At 41.0% G+C, this 27228-nt stretch overlaps 1 protein-coding gene and 1 long non-coding RNA gene across 8 annotated transcripts in view; both read left to right on the top strand.

Moving 5' to 3' along the window:
• The window catches only part of NBR1 (neighbor of BRCA1 gene 1), a 27510-nt gene extending 1635 nt beyond the window's left edge, over window positions 1–25875 (top strand). For 2 of the 7 annotated variants that reach the window (XM_005875677.2, XM_005875676.2), the window contains exons 2-21: window positions 3419–3529; window positions 6061–6123; window positions 6835–6853; window positions 7834–7856; window positions 10138–10332; window positions 10657–10734; window positions 11176–11390; window positions 11892–12059; window positions 12387–12596; window positions 13096–13255; window positions 13354–13644; window positions 14282–14428; window positions 14905–14980; window positions 15406–15516; window positions 15983–16147; window positions 18743–19175; window positions 20121–20215; window positions 20891–20948; window positions 21655–21763; window positions 25664–25875. In XM_005875677.2, coding sequence (XP_005875739.1) covers window positions 3428–3529; window positions 6061–6123; window positions 6835–6853; window positions 7834–7856; window positions 10138–10332; window positions 10657–10734; window positions 11176–11390; window positions 11892–12059; window positions 12387–12596; window positions 13096–13255; window positions 13354–13644; window positions 14282–14428; window positions 14905–14980; window positions 15406–15516; window positions 15983–16147; window positions 18743–19175; window positions 20121–20215; window positions 20891–20948; window positions 21655–21763; window positions 25664–25837 — 2892 coding nt within the window. In that variant the 5' untranslated portion in view covers window positions 3419–3427 and the 3' untranslated portion in view covers window positions 25838–25875. Of the gene's footprint in view, window positions 1–3418; window positions 3530–6060; window positions 6124–6834; window positions 6854–7833; window positions 7857–10137; window positions 10333–10656; window positions 10735–11175; window positions 11391–11891; window positions 12060–12386; window positions 12597–13095; window positions 13256–13353; window positions 13645–14281; window positions 14429–14904; window positions 14981–15405; window positions 15517–15982; window positions 16148–18742; window positions 19176–20120; window positions 20216–20890; window positions 20949–21654; window positions 21764–25378; window positions 25622–25663 lie in introns of those variants that run through there. The other 5 variants (XM_014547212.1, XM_014547215.1, XR_001363936.1 and 2 more) reach the window with 5 other exon arrangements.
• On the top strand, window positions 16871–18524 carry LOC106727706. The gene is made up of 2 exons (XR_001363937.1): window positions 16871–17107; window positions 18315–18524. It is a non-coding gene; the product is annotated as an uncharacterized LOC106727706 (long non-coding RNA).
• Window positions 25876–27228: the final 1353 nt, after the last annotated feature.

Genomic DNA, 27228 nt, shown 5'->3' with positions numbered 1-27228 from the left:
GTGTCCTCTGGACTCTGAAAAGTGTGGAAGTGTGTTTCTCCGAAGTTGAAAAGTCAGACTGTTTCAGAGGCCCCCACTTTTGGCAGACTGAATCAGTCACTTCATTTCATAATTTTTTTTTTGCACAAGATTCTGGGGTGTTGACAGGAATTCTTTTCAAGTTTTAAGGACCCTTCCCCCCCAAATTGCATTCCATATGACTAGATGTCAGCAGGGTTGCTAGAAACTAGTATTATTTTGGTGATGAACTTGACTCTAGGTGGAGACAGAGAATTTTTTTAAATGGGGGATAATTGTTTTTGGATTTTAAAAAAATCCTTAATCCTCGAACCTTCAAGGTCCTTTTAAATGACCTTGTATTGTTTGACAGGGCAGTACATTATACTGTGGAAAACAGGACTATTTTAGATTCTAAAGATTGGTTTATCATAATTTTACATTTGAGTAACATTTTCAAAGAACTTGCACACACATTTTTATTTGGTTCTTATAATAACCAAATTGTGAAGTTGTCAAAGCAGAGATATTAGGCCTATTTTACAGATTAAGGAATTGAAGCTCAGTGGTTAAATAACTTGTTCACAGTTACATGGCTAGTAATGTGTCTGGAACCCATTCTTTTCAACCCCTGTGTTCCCTTAGCCTTATGCTGGGGCTTAAACTTCTGGGGCTTAATCTTGTTCATCTCCTATCTTCTGTGCCTGGATCAGAATCTGGCTCTTTGTAGATGCTTATTAAAAATCAATGAATATGTTTAAAAGCTGGCATTTTTCATTACAGTTTATATTTAGATTTAAACAAACTATTTTTTTATAAAGTCATAAAAACAAATCAACCTAACAACTCATCAATAAACAAAATCCTTAAGTAAAAACAGGCCTTAGCAGGGTAGCTCTGTTGGTTAGAGCATTGACCCCAAGGTTTTGGCTTCAAACCCAGGTCGGCACATACAAGAATCAGCCAATGAATGCATATGCATAAATAAATGAAAAAACAAATCTCTCTCTTCCCTCTCTCTTTCCCCTTTCCATGCTCTCTCTAAAATCAATCAATATATAAAAGTTTTTTTAATCCTCAATCAGAATAGACATTCCTTTAAGGAATTGTTAACTTAGGCATGATAATAGTATTATGGTTGTTTTTTAAATTCTTATCTTTTAGAGGTACATAATTATTTTATAGATGAAATGATGGCCCTAGCTGGTTTGGCTCAGTGGATAGAGCATCGGCCTTCGGACTGAAAAGTCCTGGGTTCAATTCCGGTCATTGGCACATGCCCGGGTTGCAGGCTCGATCCCCAGTAGGGGGCTTGCAGGAGGCAGCCGATCAATGATTCTCTTTCATCATTAATGTTTTTGTCTCTCTGCCTCTCCCTTCCTCTCTGAAATCAATTAAAAAAAATTTTTTTTTTTTAAAGAAATGATGGCTGTCAGTGTCGGAATAATCCAATAGGAAAAGGGTATTGCTGTAAAAAGATGAGTCCTGAGTTGATGTTAAATATGGAAGATAGCTGTTGAGCCCATAGGGTTCATTAAATATTAATCTCTTCTTTTTCTTTATAATATGTGTTTATTGATTTTTAGAGAGAGAGGAAGGGAGAGGGATAAAAAGATAGAAACATTGATGAGAAAGGAACATCATCGATTGGCTGCCTCTTGCATGCTCCCTTCTAGGGATCGTGTCTGCAACCCGGGCTTGTGCCCTGACCAGGAATCGAACTGGTGACCTCTTGGTTCATGGGTCGGGGATGCTCAACCACTGAGCTACACCATCTGGGCAATCTCTTTTTTTTCAAAAATATATTTTTATTGATTTCAGAGAGGGAGGGAGATGGAGAGAAATAGAAACATCAATGATGGAATCATTGATCGGCTGCCTCCTGCCTGCCCCCTACTAGGGATCGAGCCTGCAACCTGGGCATGTGCCCATGACCGGAATCGAACCTGGGACCCTTTAGTCCGCAGGCTGATGCTCTATCCACTGACCCAAACCAGCTAGGGCTCTCTTTTTGTATAGGTTTAAATTTTCCCATAATTTTTTGAAAAAATTAGTTTATCACTTATTGACCTTTAGACTAAAATCAAGTGTAAAAATTAAATTGCTATAGTTTGCTTAAAACATTAGTTGACAGTAGTCAATCCACATTGAGGGGTTTGGGGATGTGTAGGAGTATAGCTGAAGTGAGGGCAACCTGGAATTGATTATTGTTAGAAGTGTTCATTACTCTCCACTTTTATGTATGTTTGAAATTCTCTGTAAAAGAGACTACAAAAAACAGACAAACTTGAATGAAGAGTGTTGAATGAAGAGTGTAGTTTCTTGGCTAGTGCAGTGGTCGGCAAACTCATTAGTCAACAGAGCCAAATATCAACAGTACAACTATTGAAATTTCTTTTGAGAGCCAAATTTTTTAAACTTAAACTATATAGGTAGGTACATTGTTATTAACTTAATTAGGGTACTCCTAAGGCTTAGGAAGAGCCACACTAAAATAAAAGGGTACTATGCAAATCGACGGATCGGTGGAACAACTGGTCGCTATGACATGCACTGACCACAGGGGGCAGACGCTCAACGCAGGAGCTGCCCCCTGGTGGTCAGTGCGCTCCCACAGGGAGAGCGCTGCTCAGCCACAACCTGGGCTGACTGACGGTTTGCAGCTGGCAAGCACAGCGTGGTGGAGCCTCTCCCACCTCCAGGGCAGCGCTAAGGATGTCCCACTGCGGCTTAGGCCCGCCCCTGTATCTCCCCCGCCCCCCTTCCCGTCACTCGTCACTCGGACATTCCCCAAGGGCTCCTGGACTGCGAGCAGGCTGTGCTGAGGAACCCCGCCACACGAATGTCATGCACCCGCCTCTAGTAAAAAATAAATTCCCTGGCAGTAGGGACCTAATCCAATTTACTTATCTTGATATTAGAAGATAATAGGTATCTGTTTAGTTAACCAGTCATTATATGTTTTTATTGATATTTTTAGAGAGAGAGGAGGGGAGAGGAAGAGAAACATTGTTTCATTGCCTCCGTAGCACCCCAACTGAACCCGAAATCTCGGCATGTGCCCTAACTGGGAATCCAACGACAGTCTTTTGGTCCAAGGGGGTGACATGCTCAACCAAATGAGCCACACTGGCCAAGGATTAACCAATCATTATGAAGTTCCAGAAAATTCTAAAGGATTTTATTAGATGATTTATGTGGATGTGGCCAAAATTTACATTTTCTCAGCAAACATTTAACCTTGAGATTTGTTTTCAACTATCCACTAGGTTGTAAGTAGAAGAGCAGACATTGTCTTCTCATTCACTGCTGTGTCCTCCTAGTCTAGCCGAGCCTATATTAAATCCTCAAAGTATTTGTTGCATATATGTTTATGCAATTTACACTCTTTCTAATGTTTCCTCTCTCCTCTCAACTCTAGCACCACAGCATGGAACCACAGGTTACTCTAAATGTGAGTTTTAAAAATGAAACTCAAAGCTTTCTGGTTTCCGATCCAGAAAATACTACTTGGGCTGATGTTGAAGCTATGGTGAGCGTTAATTTTATTTTATTTCTCTATCCTTTAACCATAGATTTTCCCCTCCAGAGGTAGCTATTTTTAGCAGTGTTGTTTCATAGCTGCAAAGTCTGTCATATTTACCATTTCTGAGCCTTTTGGAAAATTATTTGTTTGTTTTTTAAGTGAGATAGGACTTAGAAAACCTATTAATTTTAGGAACAGTCTGAGGAATGAACTGGTGTGGGCCCCATCCTAACCAGGCCCCAGAGGAATGTTCTCTTTCGTGAGAGCAAGTATGTTACTGTGGTTTGTGAACCATTAAGGGAATAACATATGTTTGTTAATGCTTTTCCTCCTCTTGGTTTGCCCTTTGTACTCTTGCTTGGTTTGCAGTAGTGAATGTTTTACTTCCTGTATAACTGTTTATCTAACAAACACTTTGGTAAAAACCTACTTTTACCTGGTTAGTAAAAAACCTCGTAATTGGTTATGTGTTATGGCAACTAAAAAGGAAAATAAATGGTGGAGAAACCACAAATTATGGTCTGATCTAGTCCCCTGTCTTCCAGCACATAAGTTCTTTATACTGTCCCAGACAGATGGTTAGGCGGAAAGTTGGATCTTTGTTTGTCAAATAATCTGAAAATCAAACGAAGTTCATCTTTTTTTCCTAGTAGTTAAATGAGCTGACAGCTTGCCTTTTTTCTTTATTGTAAATGTTAAATTACAAAAGTGTAATATGTGCCCATTATAAATAGAAGTGAGACAATCCAAACATATATAAAGAAAAAGTTAATGTCCCTCCATCCACTTCCCACCTCTCTGGGGTAATCAACATTAACAGCCATGTTTATACAGATATCATACTAGGATCCTACTATAAACATAGTACACAGCTTGTTTGTTTTTTTTCCCCCAAAAGTATATTTTAAACATAGTTTTTAGTGACTAGATAAGAAATCAAGCTCATTTTTTTGAAAGTATAGATTGTCCACATTATTTATATTGTATTATAATTTAACCATTCCTTATTGAAAGATTATGTGTGTTTTTTTTTTAAATTGAAATGTATTAGTTTTATTTTATATTAGTTTCAGGTGTACAATATAATTCTATGTTTATATACTAGAGGCCCAGTGCATGGATTCATGCGCCAAGGGGTCCTGGATTGGGAGAGGGTGCAGGCCAGGTGAGGGACCCCACCAGTGCACGATTGGGGCCAGGGAGGGACCGTGGGAGGGCTCCAGGTCGTGTCTGGCCCGTCTTGCCCAATCCCGATTGGTGGGACCCCAGCAGCAAGCTGACCTACCAGTCAGAGCATCTGCCCTCTGGTGATCAGTATGGATCATAGCAACTGGTGGAACTGTCAAACAAGCAGTCGGACACTTAGCATATTAGGCTTTTATTATATAGGATAACAACAATAAGTCTAGTTAATACCCATCACCACACATAGTTACAACATTTTTAACTGTAAGTTTGTACCTTTTGACCACCTTCATCCATTTCACCCAACTTCCACCCCCTGCCTCTGGCAACCACAATATGTTTTCTGTGTCTGAGTTCATTTGTGTGTTTATTTTTAATATTCCACATGTAAGTGAAATCACACATTATTTGTTTTTTGTCTGACTTATTTCACTTAACATAATGTCCTCAAGGTCAAAGGATGTTGTGTGTTTTTTAACCACTATAAAATAAACCACAGGGGCTAGCTCTTAGTATATAACTTATACACTGATCTATAGGATAAAGTTTCCCAAAATGAGACTAATGGGTCACAAGATAAGTGATTTTAATTATTTAATGAATATTGCCAAACAATTGTAGCACCGCACAGGAATATATTACAGTGCACTAAATTAATTTTTGACAATATTGGACATTATGGCTTTAAATTTTTTTTGCCATTCTGTTGGGGTGACAGACATTTCATTGCTTTAATTTGCATTGTTTTTTTATTTTTAAAAAATATATTTTCTATTAATTTCAGAGAGGAAGGGAGAGGGAAAGAGAGATAGAAACATCAATGATGAGAGAATCACTGATCAGCTGCCTCCTGCACACCCCCACCCCCTACTGGGGATCAAGCCCGCCACTCAGGCATGTGCCCTTGACCGAATCGAACCCAGGACCCTTCAGTCCACAGGCTGACGCTCTATCCACTGAGCCAAACCAGCTAGGGGTAATTTGCATTGTTCTGACTACCATTAAAGCTTAACATCTTTTCATGTATTTTATAGGCATATTTGACTTCTTTTCCTATGACATTTCTGTACATTTTTGCCCACTTTTACCTGGATTGTTAATCTTACGATTATCAGTTTTGCAAATGCTCTTCATGTATTGCAGATGTTAACCCTTTGTCTATTTTATGAGTTGCAAATATTTTCCCCAGACCATTGTTTGTCTTTTGACTTTGTTTATGGTGTTTTTTTAACCATTGGAAATGTTTAATGTTTATGTTCTGAAATATGTCCATCCTTTTATAAGGTCTAGGTTTCTGTTACAAACTACCTTTTTGATATCTTGATCATATAGTGTGTACATTTCATTTGCAGGTAAAAGTTTCATTTGATCTGAACACTATTCAGATAAAATACCTGGATGAGGAAAATGAAGAGGTAAAGTATATTATGGTACCCATTGCTATGCATCCAGAGTAGGGATTTTATTTTTCAAGACTGATGTGGGGCTTGAAGAATTCAGAATGCTGTTTATCTCATTTGTGTAGTGGTTTATATGTATTTGATAATTGCATGTTCTAAGCTGACTTATGGCATTTGAGATGGAGTTGAGAAATGGGGAAGCAACATTGAAGAAGAAAATATGAGAGATAACTTTTAAAACTATGTCCTGATCTTAAATTTAAGTATATCATAAGTTGCCATTTCATTTATAATAATAATAATAATAATACTGACCAACCTTTGTTGAGTGGTTATAATGTGTCAGTCTAAAAGCAATACTATATATTAGGTACCGCATTGTCATCATTTTCCTATTTACATGAAACTGAGACTTAGAGAGATTAATTAATAAACTTACCCAAAGGCACATAAGCTGGGAAGTAGTAGAGGTTCATTCCATACCCTCTGGCTCCAGAGCCCAGGCTCCTAGCCATTATATTATGCTGCTTCTTAATGTACCTGAAATAAAGAATAAAGTAGTTAAGCAGTAAAATTCCTTAACTATTAATTAGAACTAGTTCATGGTACTAGGAAAGCTGAACCCCTAACCTGAGATTTTGCATCTATCCTGTGAGTCTGGTCCTAGTAAACTGCTCAATTGATGAGAGGTTTATAATTCACTGTTGCTTTTTTGTTCTTTTACAGGTATCCATCAACAGTCAAGGTAAGTCAAAAGCCTTCATCTGTTCATTGGCATATACATTTCCATATACACTCATTCTTGTTGCAATATTAATTTTAGAGTAGAATTTGGTATACAGTAAATTGACATTGTACTCATTTATCCATGGACATTAGTTACATAGCATATTTTTATTTTATAGCAGTTTTTTGTATCTAAAGGTGCCTTTGGTTGGAGCCTAAGGACAGCTTGTTTAAACAAAATCCTCACCTGAGGATATGTTGTTGTTTTTTTATTGATTTTTTAGAGAGAGAGAGAGAAACACAATTGGTTGCTTCCCATATGCACCCCGACTGGGATTGTACCCTCAACCTAGGCATGTGCCCTGATCGTGAATCTATCCACAACCTTTCGGGACAATGCTCCAATCAGCTGAGCCACCCAGCCAGGACAGAGCCTAAGGATAGCTTTAATGGGAGATTCTCTTATGTTTAGATGCTAATCTGAACTGCCTCCCAGTCCAACACATACAATTTGGTCTGGTATTACATTTGTCTCTGACTTGGTATATATGTTAATGTCAGTTCACAAACAAGTGATATTCTAGAAGCTTATTTGTAAGATGATTGTTCAGAGGTTGGAGTATATTTTGCTACAGGAATAATGTTATATTTGAAGGCTAGGTTCCCAGGCTAGCCCCCAAAAACTTCTTTTAAACAGCTGAAATGATAGTATTTCATGAACTCCCTTGAGTCCTGAGTTCCATTAAGCCTAGTGTGAGGGATCTGTGTGGAGGTTTTGTAACTAGAAGGCTCCAGTAACGGGATTAAAGGGGAGAACTAACCTGCAAGTAGCTTCTATTTGCAATGTGATGAGAAAGGAGTTTGTCAGCAAAAAGATAGTAGCTGTTCATGTGTAAGGATTATAAGCTAAGAATTCTTAAAAGTAAGGATTGGCTGTACTTAATAGAACCTTTTGGACTGGTGAAGAAATATCACCATATGTATTTTTTATCCTTTTAGGAGAATATGAAGAAGCACTTAAGGTAATGGTCATTGCATCTTATTTTCAAATAATTTTTAAATGTTTATTGATAAAACTTGAACCTGAATTCTGTTGGCCATGGGGAGAAACTAATGAATATAAATAGAGCAAAACCTGTTTTTAGGGAAACTGATGCATGGGCATACCATTCAGCAAAAGGCAGCCCCAAATATAAAGGTGTTTTTTTTCAGTTATCATTCCATCTCATTGCTGGTCTTGGTGCCACCATCCTAGCATTTAAAAATACAAAGAACTCTCTGGAATGGTACTTTCTGGTTGATATTTTTTATCTTATTCCTTCACCTTGATCTCCCTATAGAATGTTGCAGTATAATATGGGAGAATTTAAGGTAGAAAGCATCCATTTACAAACAATCCCTTGTCTGTCAGTGATGGATCAGAGCATTCCTCAAGGTCACTTCTTTAAGGTGTGCCAGCTGTCCTTTCATTACCACCTTAGTTCAGGTTTTTCTTTAATGTTTCACTGTTCTTTGTGAACTTCTAGTCCAAGACTAAGTTATTTCCATAATTACTTTTAGTCTAGGGAGGGAAAGGCAAGATTTTTTTCACTGAAAGTTGGATTTGCCCTTTTGGTTTCTGGTCAAAATTGCTGTTCTAGTGCCAAGTGTTTCAGTAGTTTAGCTGATGTCTTTCTTGGTTTTTACTTAGAAATCTTACCAGCTAGTCTCTTGGTTTTGGATATTCAAGCCTTTCCCTGGATTCTCTTAGTTAAGATATCCATCTCTGTTAATATTTCATGCTTCATAATTTCCCTCTGCCCCAATTTCATCTGGTCTTCCTATTTCCTACTTTTCAGCTATTTCAGCCTGCTGTCCTCCCATCCCCTTCAATCTTATCCAAGTTTTCCTGGCTTTTCTCTTTCCCTATTCTCAGAAGCTATAGTAGTTTATTCACTAGAAAAGTCTTCTTAGATCTTACAAACTAATACATTTCCCACAGTCACTATTAGTTTACCTAGTCAGTCAGGAATCTTGGACCTTAGTAGTCTAGAGTTTATATAAGCCAAGACTGTATACATATGTGTGTATATATGTATATATATCCCATGTAATAAAAGCCTAATATGCAAATTGACTGAACGGCAGAATGACGGTTCGCTATGACATGCATTGACCACCAAGGGGCAGACACTCAACGCAGGAGCTGCCCCCAGGCCAGCCAAGGTGGGTGCCAGTGGGCTCCCCCCCATCACCCTGCCTGTTGCCCCACAGATCAGCCCTGATCGCTGGCCAGGCCTAGGGACCCTACCTGTGCACGAATTTCGTGCACTGGGCCTCTAGTCTATGATAATACTATTTAATACTTAAGATTCCATGTTTATATTTAGACATGTTTCCTTGAGCAATTTTATCTACAGGCTCTACTACACATTTTACTAAAAGCTTGTTGTTTATGGTCTAAAATAGGAGTTGGCAAACTGTACCTAGTGGGCTGGCTATATGTTTTTATGACGTTTTGCTGGAACACAGCCATGTCCATTCACTATTGTCTGTGGCTGCTTTTGTGCTATAACAAATTTGAGTAGTTGTGACAGTAAGTTGGCCTGTAAGCCTAAAATACTTATTATGTGGCCCTTTAAAAAGTTTGCTGATCTCTGATTTAAATAATATCTTTCAAACTTATTGACCATGGAATGATTTAATAAAATGAAATCTTGAAAAGTCTTATGTGTAAAATACATAGCTTGTCACTGAGTGACAAGTGGGAGAAGTTAAAACCCCATGGACTTGACTTCTTAATCTCTGGGACATTGGAGTACCTTCCTGGAACCTCAAATGCTCTTTGAAATAGTTTTCAAAATAGGATTTTTAAGAAGATGGTCTTCAAAAAGAGGTAACCACATAAACATACTTTCCAAAGTACTATTCTTAGTGGGAAAATAAATAACTATAGGGCATAACTTTAAGTTTCTCTCAGGTTCTGGTAGTCTGGGATTGACTTTTTTGAAAAGTTGAGATGAAAATCCATAAATGAAGACCTACATAAAAACCAATTACACAGAAAAGTAGTAACCCAGTTAATGAAAACAGCTAATAAAGTGCTGCACTGAAAACCTACTTTTGTGTTTTTAAAAACAAAACCATTCCTAGTTAACATTCTTGACAAAGAAACAGCAGGCTGACGTGTATGTCATTTGACTTCATTAAACAAACATTTTCCAGCATAACTCACCACACCTCTTCTGTTTGAGTGTCTTTGAATTTTCCTTTGGGAGAGGAGAATCACACAATATGTTTTTATTTCATAACCTATGCTCTCAGATGGCAGTTAAGCAGGGAAACCAACTTCAGATGCAAGTCCATGAAGGCTACCGTGTCGTTGATGAAGCTCCACCCCCAGTTCTAGCAGAAAAACCGCCAGTTTCGAGGACAGGGAAAAAGCCACTTGCACATTATTCTTCGCTGATGAGAGTCTTGGGATCAGATATGAAGACCCCAGAGGAACCTGCACCACAGGTATGAAGGGAGTGGACCTGTCTCTACAGTTTCTCTAACCTTATGTTTCATTCTCTGGTGTAAGATTTGAGCTTTTCAGAAAGAGTGGGAGTTATGGTGACCATGTCGGTCTGACTTTTTAAAACTGGTAACAGTGGTACTTCTGGGCGGGGGGCAAATAGGATGACACAGACTTTGTTTTCCTTTTATACTTCTTCATACTGTCTCTTTTTTTTACCCACATATTTTGTTTAACAAAAAACTCAAAATAATACATTTCAGGAAATTTATTTTAAATAGAAATAAAAAGTAACCTCCAAGATCTTGGATTATGTTTTCTTGCAGCAGTTTCCGCTTGCTCCATCTGACGCAGACCAGCCTCAAGACAGGCCCCCAGACTGGTTCACAAGCTACCTGGAGACAGTGAGTGTTCTCTGTGACGAGGGTTTTAGCAGCAATGTGTGGAATGTGGGAGAAATAGAAAGCTGAACCCAGATGGCTGCTGCCTCTGGTAGCTAATAATTTCCGAACTAGAGCAGTTCCAATAAAGAAAGCTCTCAACTTTTGCAGTGATGTAACAGAAAAAGAGGGCATTTCGTTCTAATGGAAAGGAACAAATCTCTATGCTTCAGAAAGAAGTTGGAAATTTACTAAATCAAAAGTTTTTTATTTTTATTTTTTGAACCATTTTACTGTAGGAGAATAGACCTTTTGCTATGTTTCTGTTCATTTGTTCAGTAGATATTAGCTGTTTATTATGTTCTTATATTATACTAGAGATGGTGAGGTCTATTTAATATCTTCATGCCTTTTCCCAATATCAGAACTGATGGGTTTCCCCCCATCTTCTGCTCTGTGTTATAGTTCAGAGAACAAGTGGTTAAAGAAACTGTTGAGAAACTTGAACAGAAATTACATGAGAAGCTTGTTCTCCAGAACCCATCCTTGGGCTCCTGTCCCTCAGAAGTCTCAATGCCTATTTCAGAGGAAACACTGTTTTTGCCAGAAAACCAGTTCAATTGGCATATTTCTTGTAGCAGCTGTCAACGGAGGATCTTTGGTGTGCGCTACCAGTGCAGGTAAGCAGTGACGTGGGAATGATAGCTATTAGTAGACCTGAAAGCAGGCCTTCCTGGCATTCTGGGTAAATAATGGGAAATTGGATGTACTCTATCTCCGAGCATTAGATAGAGCAGTTCTGGTTGGAAGCAAGCTATTCTTCACCCACAAGAAAAAAATATCAATTTGAATAACTATTCAGATTGATGTGTTCAGGTACACATTTGAATTAACAGAGCAGGACAAAATTAGGTTCCCCAAAACAAAATTAGATCACCAAAAATTATCTCCTTGTTGTTCTAAATACTTTCATCTCTTGCTTCCTCCCATAGATTGTCCTTTGAAATAGATATAGGTCAATTATTTCTGTCCTCATTTTATTAATGAGGAAAATTAGTACATAGCACGGTTGGATAGCATGCTCAGGTTACTACCTCGCTGGTAATAGAGCAAATACAGAAGTTTGGTCTCATAGTTTCCTACCTCATGTATTTCCCACTGTGCCTTTTTTTCTCCCATAGCCTATGCCCATCCTACAATATCTGTGAAGATTGTGAATCAGGGCCCTATGTCCATGACTCCAACCATGTCCTGCTGAAGTTGCGGAGACCTGTTGTGGGTTCCTCTGAATCGTTCTCTCACTCAAGGTTCTCTACTCCTCGTCTTCCTGCTGCTCTGGAACAAGCCAGGTAAACCATTTATACATGGGATGTGTGTTCTCTGGCTTCCTGGTTCTTGGTGACAGGCAGTGAGTCACAAAACTACAAATAGTCTACTTATTTCTGGCTCATTTCTAGTTGATGTGCAATGATGGGGACAATTATCCAAAGCTAATGAAATGGAAATGAGAACTGCAGAAAGAGGTTAATTTTATTAACCAGTATGATCCCAATAAATTTAATTTTTAAAGAAAGAAACTAAACTATAAGCTGGCACTGATAGAGACTACAAGAAGCTCAAAGTAGCTTCAAGATTTGTGAGGTTTGTTTTTAAGACTATCATTTGTTGTCTCACAGGCTCCAGAAGCAGGTTGACAAGAATTTTCTTAAAGCAGAAAAGCAAAGGTTGCGAGCTGAGAAGAAACAGCGTAAAGCAGAGGTCAAGGAACTTAAAAAGCAGCTTAAACTCCGCAGGAAGATTCATCTGTGGAATTCCATCCATGGACTCCAGAGCCCCAAGTGTCCCTTGGGCCGACCTGAGAGCTTACTGCAGTCTAACACCCTAATGTAAGCCCAGGGCCAGAGTGGGAGCCAAGTCTTGAGGTCTAGCCCTCTAAAACTAGAACTTCAGCCAACATCTCTCATATTTATTCATAGCTCCTAACACCCAAACTCGTAAATTTCCCATTCTGTGATCCTAACATTCTTAAAAAGGATGGTTTGGTAGTTATTTTTGACACTTCCTTTGTTGCCTTTTTCAGAAAGATAGAAACCAGTAAAGTTTAGAACTGGTGGTGAGAACTCTTTTCACTGGAGGCAGTCTGGATTTGAAGCAAAAGAGCAAATATTTTAAGTCTGACTCTTCAGTTGTTTTATTTACAGATCCTCATCATAGCTTTTAGTTCAGGAGTCAGATTTGTCTTCTGTTTGTTAAAAAATGTTATTAATATTACTTATAAGGCAAATGCATTAGTGCATCCTCAAGAGTCAGAGCCTCAAACTACAGTGTTGGATATTCAGAAGCCATCACATCCAACAGCAGGTGACTATCTGAATTTCTGTTCAGGCTCCCTTTGCAGCCCTGTGCCCCAGTTATGCCAACCCTCAGTGCAGCATTTGTGGATGAGAATTTGCCTGATGGGACTCACCTTCAGCCAGGAACCAAGTTTATCAAACACTGGAGGATGAAAAATACAGGAAATGTAAAGTGGAGTACAGATACAAAGGTATTTTTCCCACAAAAATGTGAAGATGAAGTGATTTGAAGTGACAGAGTGCTCAGCTAACAAGCTTGCTTTCTTTCTCTTGCCACTGTTCATTTCAGCTCAAGTTCATGTGGGGAAACCTAACGATGGCTTCGACAGAAAAGAGGGATGTTTTGGTCCCCTGCCTCAAGGCTGGCCATGTGGGAATTGTGTCTGTGGAGTTCATTGCCCCAGCCTTGGAGGGAACATACACTTCCCACTGGCGGCTTTCTCACAAAGGCCAGCAGTTTGGACCTCGGGTCTGGTGCAGTATCATAGTAGATCCTCTCTGCTCCACAGAAAGCTCTGATAACATTGAAAAGAGCCTGATTAACTCAAGCAAAACTGGTGATCTCACCTGCCAGCAAGAGGTGAGTACTGGAAGAGGTGACCAGCTAAAAGAGCCCACTCATAGCTGGTTGTTCTTTCAGAAATCTGGAAAGGTTGGCTCTCCCCTTCCCCCCAAAACATGGATATGCTTATATTGGGCCTAGTACTCGGGGGGCTTTGTTTGTGTATCCTTAGGATCTGGTGCAGGTGCTCCTCGGTGTTTCCGTATGTCTTCGTAATGATGCATTGCCAGCCTCTTTGCTACACTGGGGAAAGTAGGACTGCCTGGTTGGCCTGTGGAACTGCTGGACTGATGGCTTTGCTCCATAACATTCATCTCTCCTGAGTGTCCCTTGTGTGTGTCCCCTAAATACTAATGAAGTCTTGCCCTAGTTGTTACTTGGTGCAATTTTTTTAGGTAATTTCCCTGTATTAGATGGGCACTTTTTTAGAGTGTTTACTGTTGAAATTTAGTTACCCAGTGTTAATGTCCTGATTTTGACTGTTGATACTATGGTTAACCTAAGTTGTCATTATAGGAAGCTAGGTAAAGGGGGTAATAAGTCAACTCAGTACTATTTTTGCAGCTTTTCTATAAGGTGCTGCGGTGTTCGTCAGCTTGCCTTGTTGAGTTCTGTTGAAAGGCCTAAAATTTGTCCCAATGGTTTTTCTCTGTAGGAAACTTTTCTTCTGGCTAAAGAAGAAATTCAGCTTGGGGCAACTGAACAGACAGAAGGGACAGGAACCTACATCCCACAGAAGACAAAAAATGTTGCCAGCGAGAGGGAGCTCTACATCCCATCTGTGGACCTTTTAACTGCCCAGGTGGAAGATTGAGCACTTTGAGGGGCAAGGGACAGAAAGCACGGGAAAGAGTTCTTAACTTGTTGAAGAGAAGGTGGTAGAGCCATAGATGGTGCCCAGAAAGTTAGAGATATGCCCACCATGATTCAGTCAGATGCACTGAATGGCAAGATATATAGAAGCGAGTTTCTAAACTAAATGCTTGCTTTTTGAATTGGGAACTCAGTCTTGTGCTTTACCACAACTTCCCTTTAGTTGCCTCTTCATATTGGTTCTCCTTCACCCCCACTGCATTTTCTCTCTTTTCCACCATTTGGTTATTTGAATATCTAGTATCCATTTAACTCTTCTTCCTTGTTTGCACTTGGCTGAGGTGGGGCATGAATTTGAACAGAGTTTAATCTAGGATGATGTGGAGCTCAATGGCCTTGCAAATCCTGTGAAGACAAAACATTATTCCAGTGTGTACTGCCTAACATTGCCTATTTTTTCCCCAGGATCTGCTGTCCTTTGAGCTGTTGGATATTAACATTGTCCAAGAGTTGGAGAGAGTGCCCCATAACACCCCTGTAGGTAAGACTGTCATAAAATCCACCTTATTTTATTAACAGGCATAAAGGAAGCTAGGTAAAGTGGGTAATAAGTGAACGCTGTACAATACACGTTTATATAAAGCCTCCCCACCATAAAGGGACCCTCATCTCCATTTTTCTCTAGATGTTTGTGTCCCTTTGTTCCTTTATATTCATGGTTCTGTCTTGCACATTGCCTTGTGGACCAGACAACTGTTTATGATACTCCCTGCAGTGTTTCATCTGTCTGAGACACTTACATACCTAATAGTCTGGAGAAATCTTTACAACAGGTCTTGAAGCATACCTGAGTTTATATTAGCCCTGTAGGAAGCAAGAAGCCAATGAGCTGCTGCTTCTGGACACTGACTATTGATGATGTGATGCTTTTTCTTGGTTGATGGTTCTCCTGTCTTCCTTCTCCAGATATGACTCCCTGCATGTCTCCTCTGCCACATGACAGCCCTTTAATAGAGAAGCCAGGCTTGGGGCAGATACAGGAAGAGAGTGAAGGGGCGGGACTAAAAGCTCTCTCTGGTAAGGGGTTAAATATCTGTAAAGTATTTCCATCCTCCCGTTTCATACCACACCGTTTTTATAGATACCCCTTTCTCCCAACTAGTCCTACCTTAGCTTATAAATGGTTTTCCTGTAGCATCTCATATTAAGTCTCCTCGTGGAATAGTATCCATTCCTTTGTGTAGTATCAAGCATGGGTACATGACTGGAGAAAGGTTCTTAACACTTTAAACCAGCGGTTCTCAACCTGTGGGTCGCGACCCCTTTGGCGGTTGAACAACCCTTTCACAAGGGTCGCCTAAGACCATCCTGCATATCAGATATTTACATTACGATTCATAACAGTAGCAACATTACAGTTATGAAGTAGCAACGAAAATAATTTTATGGTTGGGTCACAACATGAGGAACTGTATTTAAAGGGCCAGAAGGTTGAGAACCACTGCTTTAAACACCAAGTGTAGACAAGGTTCATGTCTTTCAGATTCCACAGCATCGGTAAAGAGGAGGGCTGAGAATATTACTTCAGTGGAGGAGGCAGAAGATGACCTGAGTGGGACCCAGTTCGTGTGTGAGACTGTAATCCGATCCCTTACCTTGGATGCTGCCCCAGATCACAACCCACCTTGCAGACAGAAGTCTCTGCACAGTGAGTGTCCTGAATTCCCCCACACAGGAGGGTGGTGTCTGAATTGTGATTGTCAGACCTGAATAGGTACAAGTGCTCTTCACTGAGAATGGAGGCAAGGTCATCTTTGTTAGAATTCGGATCATGTTTGTTTCTTTAGACTCTACATACTGTACCTGGCCTTTTTATTTAGCTTCAGGAGCAAAGCAGCCACCATATCTCATTTCTATACTTTCCCAGGGCAGAATTACAGAGGCATGCCACAGAGGAACAGCAGCTAGTGCTGCCTGGATTCTGCAGTGAGGAGTTTTCCTGTAAATTGACAGACCTCCCTAGCAGAAACCCCCATTTGGCAGCTGAATTGTCTCTTTTCTCTAAGGGCAGCAGTCCAGGAAATAGTGGGGAGAAGCAGGAGCACCGAACTAAGTTTCTCCAGTTTAAATTCTGCTATAATAAATTTCTCTATAGCAGAAATTTCTAGATATTTGATAGGTAGAACCAGTACTGCATATTTCATCTTTTCCAATTTGGATGCCTTTTATTTCTTCTTGTCTGATCTCTATGGCTAGTACTTCCAGTACTATGTCAAAGATCCCTTTGGCGGTCGAACGACCCTTTCACAGGGGTCGCCTAAGACCATCCTGCATATCAGATATTTACATTACGATTCATAACAGTAGCAACATTACAGTTATGAAGTAGCAACGAAAATAATTTTATGGTTGGGTCACAACATGAGGAACTGTATTTAAAGGGCCAGAAGGTTGAGAACCACTGCTTTAAACACCAAGTGTAGACAAGGTTCATGTCTTTCAGATTCCACAGCATCGGTAAAGAGGAGGGCTGAGAATATTACTTCAGTGGAGGAGGCAGAAGATGACCTGAGTGGGACCCAGTTCGTGTGTGAGACTGTAATCCGATCCCTTACCTTGGATGCTGCCCCAGATCACAACCCACCTTGCAGACAGAAGTCTCTGCACAGTGAGTGTCCTGAATTCCCCCACACAGGAGGGTGGTGTCTGAATTGTGATTGTCAGACCTGAATAGGTACAAGTGCTCTTCACTGAGAATGGAGGCAAGGTCATCTTTGTTAGAATTCGGATCATGTTTGTTTCTTTAGACTCTACATACTGTACCTGGCCTTTTTATTTAGCTTCAGGAGCAAAGCAGCCACCATATCTCATTTCTATACTTTCCCAGGGCAGAATTACAGAGGCATGCCACAGAGGAACAGCAGCTAGTGCTGCCTGGATTCTGCAGTGAGGAGTTTTCCTGTAAATTGACAGACCTCCCTAGCAGAAACCCCCATTTGGCAGCTGAATTGTCTCTTTTCTCTAAGGGCAGCAGTCCAGGAAATAGTGGGGAGAAGCAGGAGCACCGAACTAAGTTTCTCCAGTTTAAATTCTGCTATAATAAATTTCTCTATAGCAGAAATTTCTAGATATTTGATAGGTAGAACCAGTACTGCATATTTCATCTTTTCCAATTTGGATGCCTTTTATTTCTTCTTGTCTGATCTCTATGGCTAGTACTTCCAGTACTATGTCAAACAAGAGTGGTGAAAGTGGGCATCCCTGTCTCGTTCCTGTTCTTAGGGGAAATGATTTTAGTTTTCAGTACTGCGTATTTCAAGAACTATCTAAAAATTCAAATTCTAGTACATCAAAATAATATGGGAAAATCTCTTGTTTATCATAATGAAATTTAACCTATAACTTTAAGTATTATTTGTTTTACTTTTGTTTAAAATACTTGCACACACACGCTTGTGCATAAATGCATAACTTAAAAATCTGGAAGAACTTAACATCACAATGTTCAATATAGTGCCTTAGCCAGTGTGGCTCAGTTGGTTGGGCATTGTTCCATGCATAGAAAGGTTGCCAGTTCAATTCCCGGTCAGGGCATATGCCTGGGTTTCAGGCTTGATCCCTCGTGAAGGGTGTGCAAGAGGCAACCAATTGATGTCTTACTCTCACATTAATGTTTTTTTTTCTCTCTCCCTCTCCCTAAAGTTAAAAAAAAAAAAGTTTTCAGTAGTTATCTCTAGGATTATAGGTACTCTTTTTTTTCTCAGCCATGTTTTGCCAATTTTCTACCATGACTACTCATTACTCTGCAAAGAGGAGGAGGAAAGTAGGCATATAGTCCTACAACACTCACCACTTAACATTTTCTCTTTTTATAGCACTGCAAACTGGCATTTCAATTCTGCTTTGACCCGTCTCAGTATATTAAACATTACATGAAAAGGAAAAGGGATGGAGGTGTGCAGGAGGCAGCTGATCGATGTTTCCCTCTCATCGATGTTTCTAACTCTCTATCCCTCTCCCTTCCTCTTTGTAAAAAATCAATAAAAAAATATATGAAGAAACAGAGCTGAGGATGTTTCTGCCTACCTTGTTTTTGTGAGCCTCAGTTTTATTCAGCTTTGCTTAGGCTTCAGACTTAGAACATGGCCATGATATGATTCCAGCAACAACCCTTCCCCTGGGTCATCCCTCTCCTCTGGCTTTTATAATTGCAGCTCATGACCCACAAGGCTTTCCCAGGTAAGGGTAGCTCCAGGGGCTGCTTTCAGCTTATGCCTAAAAATTGGTTGTTTTCATCCTTCAGTGAAATTTGCCTCACCTGAGGAAGGACCACTTGGAGATGAGAGAGAGGAGATGGTCCATATCTCTGAGGAAGAGGCTATTGTGGAGGAGGAAGAAGAGGATGAGGAGGATGAACTCAAAGACGAAGTTCAGAGTCAGTCCTCTGCTTCTTCAGAGGATTACATCATCATCCTGCCTGAATGCTTTGACACCAGCCGCCCCCTGGGGGACTCCATGTACAGCTCTGCCCTCTCACAGCCAGGCCTGGAGCGAGGGGCTGAAGGCGAGCCTGGGATTGAGGCTGGGCAGGAACCAGTCGAGGCTGGGGAAACACCCCCTGGAGGGGAGACCCAGCCGCAGGGGTACAGCATCAATGACATCCTCATGACCTCACAGACTCTGGATACAGTGCCACTCACCCCAGAGGTGGTGGGCCCTCCACCACGGCTGCCCAGGTACCATCCACACACCCCTGAGCTGGGCTGCTCTTCAAAGGTGGAATAAAGAGAGAGGAATCAACTTGATCTCAAAACCTGTTTTGTATGTGTGTGTATGAGCATGGGAAGAGACTATTTCCCATAGTAAAGTCTGAATTTAGATGAATAAAAGTTGTACTTCCCAGTATTTGTGGATCCTGGATTCAAAGAAATACCTGTTTTAGTTAACCTTAAATATCTGAGCATCGTCATCTACTTATGTTTTAATCATTGAGAGCCAGTTTTTAAGTGCAAACATCCCTGGACCTTCTCTCCCTGTTCTATTGACTCATGGCAAAGGCAGCAGAAAGTAATTCTCATATTAACTCAACAAAGTATAATTAGGAACTTTAATCTGTTAAGGAAAGAGTATAATATGAAACTACTAGAGAGAAGTTATTTTAATTCTCTACTGGGTTCTACCTGTGTCATTGCTGTCTCATAGGATGGGAAATATCTACATAGAGCCTGGACTATAATTTAAACCATTCTCCCAGGGAGCTAGACATTTCCCTTTATCAGCACCAGTTGATATAGGGCAGTGGTCGGCAAACTGCGGCCCCTTGAGTGTGGCTCTTCCACAAAATACGTGCGGGCGCATACGTACAGTGCGATTGAAACTTCGTGGCCACACTCAAGGGGCCAGAGAGCCGCATGTGGCTCGCGAGCCACAGTTTGCCGACCACTGATAGAGGGGAAAGTGACTAAACTGAAGCCAGTCTTTCTAGCTTGACTGTGGCTGAAGAGGAAAACCAGAAGGAGAATGAGCCCTTCTCACCTGATCCCTAAATTCAGACATGTGATCTGGATCAGAAATGTGAAGCTTCTGTAGAGAATTTGGCACTGCTGTGCTTTGTGTACTGTTTCCCCACCGTTACCACAGGTGCCTTTTCAACTTACTTTCCATGTTGTGTCTTTCTGAAGGAGCCCTCCTTGTGCACAGCATCATGGCTCCCCAGGAGTGGATTTGCCGGTTACCATACCAGAAGTTTCTTCAGTCCCTGATCAGATCAGAGGAGGTAATGACCAGTCTGAGCTCTATTTCTTTTTCTATGTTCTTTTCTAGTGGAAACCAGGTATAAATAGGCACTCGGTCTTTGTGATTCTTGGCAGTTTCTAGAAATTTGCCCTTTCACTCTTTCTGTGTGCCTCCCTTTCCTATTCTCCAGCTTAATATTTATTAAATGAGACCTCATAGAGGTCGGCATTGTGCTGTACTTGAAAGAACACAGGCTTTGGAGCCAAACCAGTCTAGGTTCTAGCCCCAGCTCCACGTTTCCTCACTGTGTGACCTTTCCGTGGTTTGGCAGGTTTGTAACACCTGCAGGTCTGTTTCCTTATCTTCAAAATAAGGAAAATAGCACCTTGAAGTTCTGAGTAGACCCTCAAAGGTCACTTCCTACTCTTCCTCAAAAAACAAAACCTAAAAGTACTTAAGAACTAATAAACCAGTGTGATAGGGTTATAGAATCACTTCTTCTGATTTAATAAACAGTCACCTTGCAATGCATTCTGGACAGTTTCTTCTTAGCCCTTAAGCCACCTGGAAATTTTCCCAAATACTAAAAGAGGAAAAAAAGGCTTTACACACTGTGATCAGATTGCCACCTGCCTCAATAATATCCTTGCTCTGAGGTAGGAAACACCAAGCACGTATGGATGCTGCATCTAACCAATAGCTCTTTTGCTTTTAGAGCCCAGAGGCTCATCAGGACTTGTAAACAGCAGACAGAAGAGCTATGACCACTCAAGGTAACTGGACCTTGTGCATTCAGAAGCAGGTGGATATCCTAGTGTTGCTTCTGCTTAAACAAGCCTTCTCGGAGCATATGCCAGTCCACAGAGCAGAGGAGAGCCATCATTCCTCCTTGTTCTTATTTCTAGAACTCGTGAGCAACACTGAACAGAGGTTTAAAATTGATGTTTAAGAGTGTTCACATTCCATACCAGAAAGGAGTGTCCTCAAATACAACTCACCCTTAGTTCCAGAGGAGAAGGCAGGAAGGTCAAGCCCACTGTGCATCTTAGTAACTAGACACACCTGCCTCTCTGCTCCTAGTCATCTCAGCATTGTCAAGGTGGGCTCCTCCCAACAGTGTCCAGAAAAAAATCACATTTCCTTTGGGAGGTGTCTCCTCTGAGGTGATAGAGCAGTCACTGCCAGTACCCCACAATGTCCTTGACCACATTAATTTTCAGCTGGGACTGAAAGCTGGCATGCTAATCAGCGTGGTGTGTTTTCTGCAGTGCCCATACCGTGTAACAGTAGAGCTGGGCCCTACATCAAACCAAGATGTATAGCTATAAAATTGATAGGAAAACTTACTCTTTTTTTTTACAACTTTTCTTTTTTTTCTCAAGGAAATTTCATTTGCTTTTAAGGATTAGAACTTAGATTATCTTGTAGGAAGATAATGGTTTGTGTTTTTTAGGGAGATAATTTAGCTTTCTTCCACAGGCACCACCACCATGGGAGCAGCATTGCCGGGGGACTGGTGAAGGGGGCTTTGTCAGTTGCTGCTTCTGCATACAAGGCCTTGTTTGCTGGACCACCAGTCACTGCACAGGTGAGTGCATAATTTATTTTTCTGAACCAAACCCAAGTCGTCAATGAAAACTATGTCATCTGGGTTGGAGAGTAGCATGGCATTGTAGGAAGCATAAGCAAGCTTTAGGTTTAGTCTTTTGGTTAACACCCAATTCCACCACTTTCTAGCTGTATGACTTTGGTCAAGTTTCTTAAGGGAGGAGAGGAAAAACACCTAATGTTTTTTGAGGAACTATGTGTGGGGAGCTCGTCCGAGTGCTGAGCGCCGGTGCTACCAGATGAATAAGACCCCAGTGCTGCCCATAGACAGTAGGAAACAAGTGAGGTAAACAGACATTTACTGGAGAGTGTCAGATACTGCGTCGATGTTCTTGACAGATGGAACACCTCAGCCTAGGGTGGGCTCCTGGGTGGAGCCAGGGATGGCTTCCTGGTCAGTGATGCCTGAACTAAGTTCTAAAGGATAAAATAAGTGTTTGCCAGGAGAGACAGCTATAGGAAGGGCATTGTAGACAGTAACCAGTAAAAGGACTTGAAAGTATGAGTCTGGGAGGTGAATTTAGGCTGAGAAAAATAAGACCTTTGCTATGCAAGCATGATGCTGTGTTACGTGGTTTGAAGTTTATTTCAACACTAGGGGGAGGAGCCATTGAAGAGCTTCAGGGAAGTCATTAACCTGATCAGATTTGTCTATAATATGATCAGATTCCTTCATAGTAAGATCACTCTGGTGTGGAGGCTAGTGGAGCTGGGAAAACCATTTGAGAATCCATATGTAAGTGGAAAAGAAGGGTAGGAGAGAAATAAAGAGAAATGGCAGAACTTGGAGACTATCATTGAATGGCTAGAAGTCATGGATAAACCCAAAGTTTCCGACTTAGGCAATAAATAGTACCATTCATTAAGAGAGGATATGCAGCCGTAACTGGTTTGGCTCAGTGGATAGAGCGCCGGCCATGGACCGAAGAAGGGTCCCAGATTCGATACCAGTCAAGGGCATGTACCTGGGTTGCGGGCTGATCCCCAATAGGGGGCGTGCAGGAGGCAGCTGATCGATGTTTCTCTCTCATCGATGTTTTTAACTCTCTATCCCTCTCCCTTCCTCTCTGTAAAAATCAATAAAATATATTTTTTTAAAAAAAGGATATGCAGGAAGAATATATTTGAGCAAAAAGAGAAGAAAATTGGATCAGTCTAGGTCAGCCGTGGGCAAACTACGGCCCGAGGGCTGGGTCCGGCCCGTTTGAAATGAATAAAACTAAAAAAAAAAAAGACTGTACCCTTTTATGTAATGATGTTTACTTTGAATTTATATTAGTTCACACAAACACTCCATCCATGCTTTTGTTCCGGCCCTCCGGTCCAGTTTAAGAACCCATTGTGGCCCTCGAGTCAAAAAGTTTGCCCACCCCTGGTCTAGGTAGTGCTGAATTTGAGGCACATCCAGGTAAAGTTATCCAGAGTGCAGTTGAGAATGTACACCTGACTTAGGGGAGAGATTTGGCCTGGAGATAGTCATTTGTATACAGGTTGTAGCAAGAGCCATGTGATTGGATCAGATTTTCCAGGAAGACAGGAAAGCAAGAAGCAGCCTTTAAAGATCATGGAAAGAAGGAGGGCCCCTTCAAAGAGAAAACTGAGAACTCAGAGGCAAATGAGGGAGTTCTGTGCTAGAGCTTGAGGAAGACCTGGCCAGCAGCTTCAAATGTGGCAGAGAAATGTGAACAGGTGGAAAGGACGTTGACAGTGCAATGCCTCACTTTCAAACTAGCTGGATTACCAAGGGAAAACAAGAGTAAAAACTAGGATACTTAAGTCAGAGGGAAACATTTTTAAAGATGGGCTAGCTAGTAGCAAAGGAGATTAATAGTCAAGATGAGGGAGGATGTCGTGTGTGTTTCCTTCCACGTCCTGCTTGGATTAGGGTTCGGGATCTGAAAAGAGGAGCCACACACAAATGAGAGAAAAATGACACGAGATAATTTTGAAATATTGGGAGACCAGGCGGGCAAGTCCAGAAGGACTTCCACTGATGCTCAGGCCGCTCCAATCTTTTATTTGGTCTGGGGTAGCCCTAGGGTAAGGAGGGTTCAATGACACACAGACTAGGTCATAGTATGACCCTTAGGCAGGCAAGTTCCAGTAACAGGCAGAATATCTAATCAACAAGGATTTACATAAGTATCTAAGGAATTAAGTGAACTAAGGTGGGGATGATGCTTCAGCTACCATTACCTAAATTAACTGGGTGGTTTCTAGATTAACTGGGTGGTGCACAGCCCTGACCTTTGTTAGGGCTTTAAAGGTTACTAGCTGTTGGGGGTCTCTGTCTATACTCCGCTAGTGAAGACAATAAATAGACTCCGGCAGGAGGATAATAGAAAAGGGTTTCTGAGGTAGTGATAGTTAATGAGATACAAAGTACACGTGGAAGGATTAACTTGGCAAAAAAGGATGGATAATTCTGAAATGAAAGAAGAGGGATGAAGGGAACAGTGGAATTAGGTGTAGAGAGAAACGACAGAATATTCGCTCAACACATCTACAGCCAAAACCGGTTTGGCTCAGTGGATGGAGCGTAGGCCTGCGGACTGGAGGGTCCCAGGTTCGATTCCGGTCAAGGGCGTGTGCCTGGGTTGCGGGCACATCCCCAGTGGGAGATGTGCAGGAGGCAGCTGGTCGATGTTTCTCTCTCATCGATGTTTCTGGCTCTCTATCCCTCTCCCTTCCTCTCTGTGAAAAATCAATAAAAATATATTTTAAAAAAAACAAACACATCTACATATTTTCTCACCTTAATCCTTTCAATGCTGCAAAATAGGATGTATTCTATACCTCCATTTTCATAAATAAGGGAATTGATACTCAACACAGTAAATAAATGGTAAGGGTCAGGGTATTCCAAGTGTTAGGAGGATTTAAGAAGGTTGTGTCCACCATAGAATTTTGCCCAAAGAGGGAGTAAATGAATGTTAGCCCCCTCTTACCTGGATCACTTCTATTCTTAAAAAAAAAAAAGAAAGAAAGAAAACCCTAAAATAGTGGTTCTCAGCCTTGGCTGCACATTAGAATCACCTGGGAATCTTTTTAAAATCCTGATTTCTGGGCCTCATCCTCCGGAAATTCTGTTTCTTTGTTTGGGGTGAGGTGTTGTCCACAACATTACTAACAACGAAATAGAATTTCCGGAGGATGAGGCCCAGAAATTTGGATTTTAACAAGATTCCCAGGTGATTCTAATGTGCAGCCAAGGTTGAGAACCACTGCCCTAAAATATCACCTAGGACAGTGGTCGGCAAACCGAGGCTTGCGAGCCACGTGCGACTCTTTGGCCCCTTGAGCGTGGCTCTTCCACAAAATACTGACTTCTGCACATGGGCCACAAAGTTTCAATCGCACTGTATGTGCGCACCCGCACGTGGTATTTTGTGGAAGAGCCACACTCAAGGGGCCAAAGAGCCGCATGTGGCTCTCGAACTTCGGCTTGCCGACCACGGACCTAGGATATAATTTTCCAGGCAGTTTTTTCTGCAGCTCTTTTGCATCTGACTAAATTTCCCATACTAACTTCCAGTAACACTCTCATCTCTTGCTTATACTTGTCGCATCCTCACAAGTACCTTTATTGTCATAGGGCTTTCAGAGTTTGCATCTTTTCCTTCATCTGGCCAAAGAATGCTTTCTCCTGAAAGTCCCCTCTGACGCATCTCCTCCTGGCTCTAAGGACAAACCATACCTAATCCAACACGGGGCCTTCCCCATTACCCTCTCAGATGACCCATTAGGATCAGGTGGACAGGAGTGTCATACCCTTGCATCTACCTACCTGATATTTTTAATAAATCTGGAAAGATTAATATGACTTGCAAGATAACATGTAAATTATACAGAAAATGTTCTGCTTTTCTTGACTACACAGCCAATAGTTTCAGAAGATCAGACAGCAGCCCTGATGGCCCATCTCTTTGAAATGGGATTCTGTGACAGGCAGCTGAACCTGAGGCTGCTGAAGAAACACAATTACAACATCCTGCAGGTTGTGACAGAACTTCTTCAGGTCAACAACAACGACTGGTACAGCCACCGCTATTGAGAAGTGACCATGTATTAAATAACTTTGCCTGCTGCTCAGAGATGATCTTTATTGTCATTGGGGTGTGGGGCAGAAGCCCTTGCTTATTTTTTAATCTGATGAATATGTATAGAGCCCATGATTGAATTGTCAAGACAATACCTGTATTACATTATTTTTTGGAGCAAATCAAAGACCAGACGTAAATTTTCACTTTAAACATTGAATGAATAGTAGAAAGACAGCTTTTCAGTTGATTTGGATAAAACTCCTTTCTCCATTTTAGTGCGTTGGAGAGTATAACTTGAACTTCTTATACCATTTTTCTCTTGCTTGTATTGAAGTTGAGTATTTTTCTTGGTTAATGCAGATGTTTGTATGGGGTTATATGTTATTAATTGTCAGTTTTTAAAAGAAATTAACCCTGAGCCCTAGCTGGTTTTCGGCCAACAGACTGAAGGGTCCCAGTTTCGATTCCAGTCAAGGGCACATGCCCAGGTTGCGGGCTCGAGCCCCAGTAGGGGGCGTGCAAGAGGCAGCCAATCAATGATTCTAATCATTGATGTTTCTCTCCCTCTCCCTTCCTCTCTGAAATGAATAAAAATATATTTTTAAAAAAGAGAGAGAACGAAAAGAAATTAACTCTGAAAGTTGTTTTCAAGAATTACTTATAATTTCTCTATTCTATCCCAAGGCTTAGCTATGTGGTATTAAACTGATACCCAGAGCATGATAGGAATGTTACTCTTCCTTTCTCAAAGAGAAAGTCATTTCCTGCAAGACTTAGTAATTGGCATGTTGTTTTTTAAAGAGCCCATTGATGAATTTAAGAATATCTGCCTTCTGGGTTTCTACACTTCAGTGAAAGGAGAGGGGAGTGTGCTGATTAAACCACCAGCCTCTTTTCAGCAGTGTCTATTGTAATTTTACATACATTTTTCTTTTATTTACGGGAGAAAAAATTAGGTAGTGTGAAATATTTTGCTAATCCTATAGAGCAGGGGTGGGGACCCTTTTTTCTGCCAAGGGCCATTTGGATATTTATAACATCATTCTCGAGTCATACAAAATTATCAACTTAAAAATTAGCCTGCTATACTTGGTCAAACATTTAATCAACTCACCCCTAATGCCTTGGCAGGGCCAGACCAAATGATTTCCCAGGCCTTATATGGCCCGAGGGCCGGACATTCCCCACCCCTGCTATAGAGGAAGGAAAAAAACTCTTCTATTAAAGGGAAAGAAAATTTAACAGTTACCTTTTTTCTATGTCAGGGCAGATTTTATTTACAGTAGTTGGTTGGGGGGATAGAAATAGGAAAAGTGAAAAGCAGGCTCCTGTGTTAATCTTGGCAAAGTTCAAGGGTGGGCAAATGAGTATGTGTGAGGCATAGGAAATCCTGATGACTTCC

This window comes from Myotis brandtii, unplaced genomic scaffold, assembly GCF_000412655.1.
Source record: "Myotis brandtii unplaced genomic scaffold, ASM41265v1 scaffold469, whole genome shotgun sequence".
Lineage (NCBI taxonomy): Eukaryota > Metazoa > Chordata > Mammalia > Chiroptera > Vespertilionidae > Myotis > Myotis brandtii.
The sequence above is the reverse complement of the archived record's forward strand: the minus strand, read 5'-3'. Positions and strand labels throughout refer to the sequence as shown.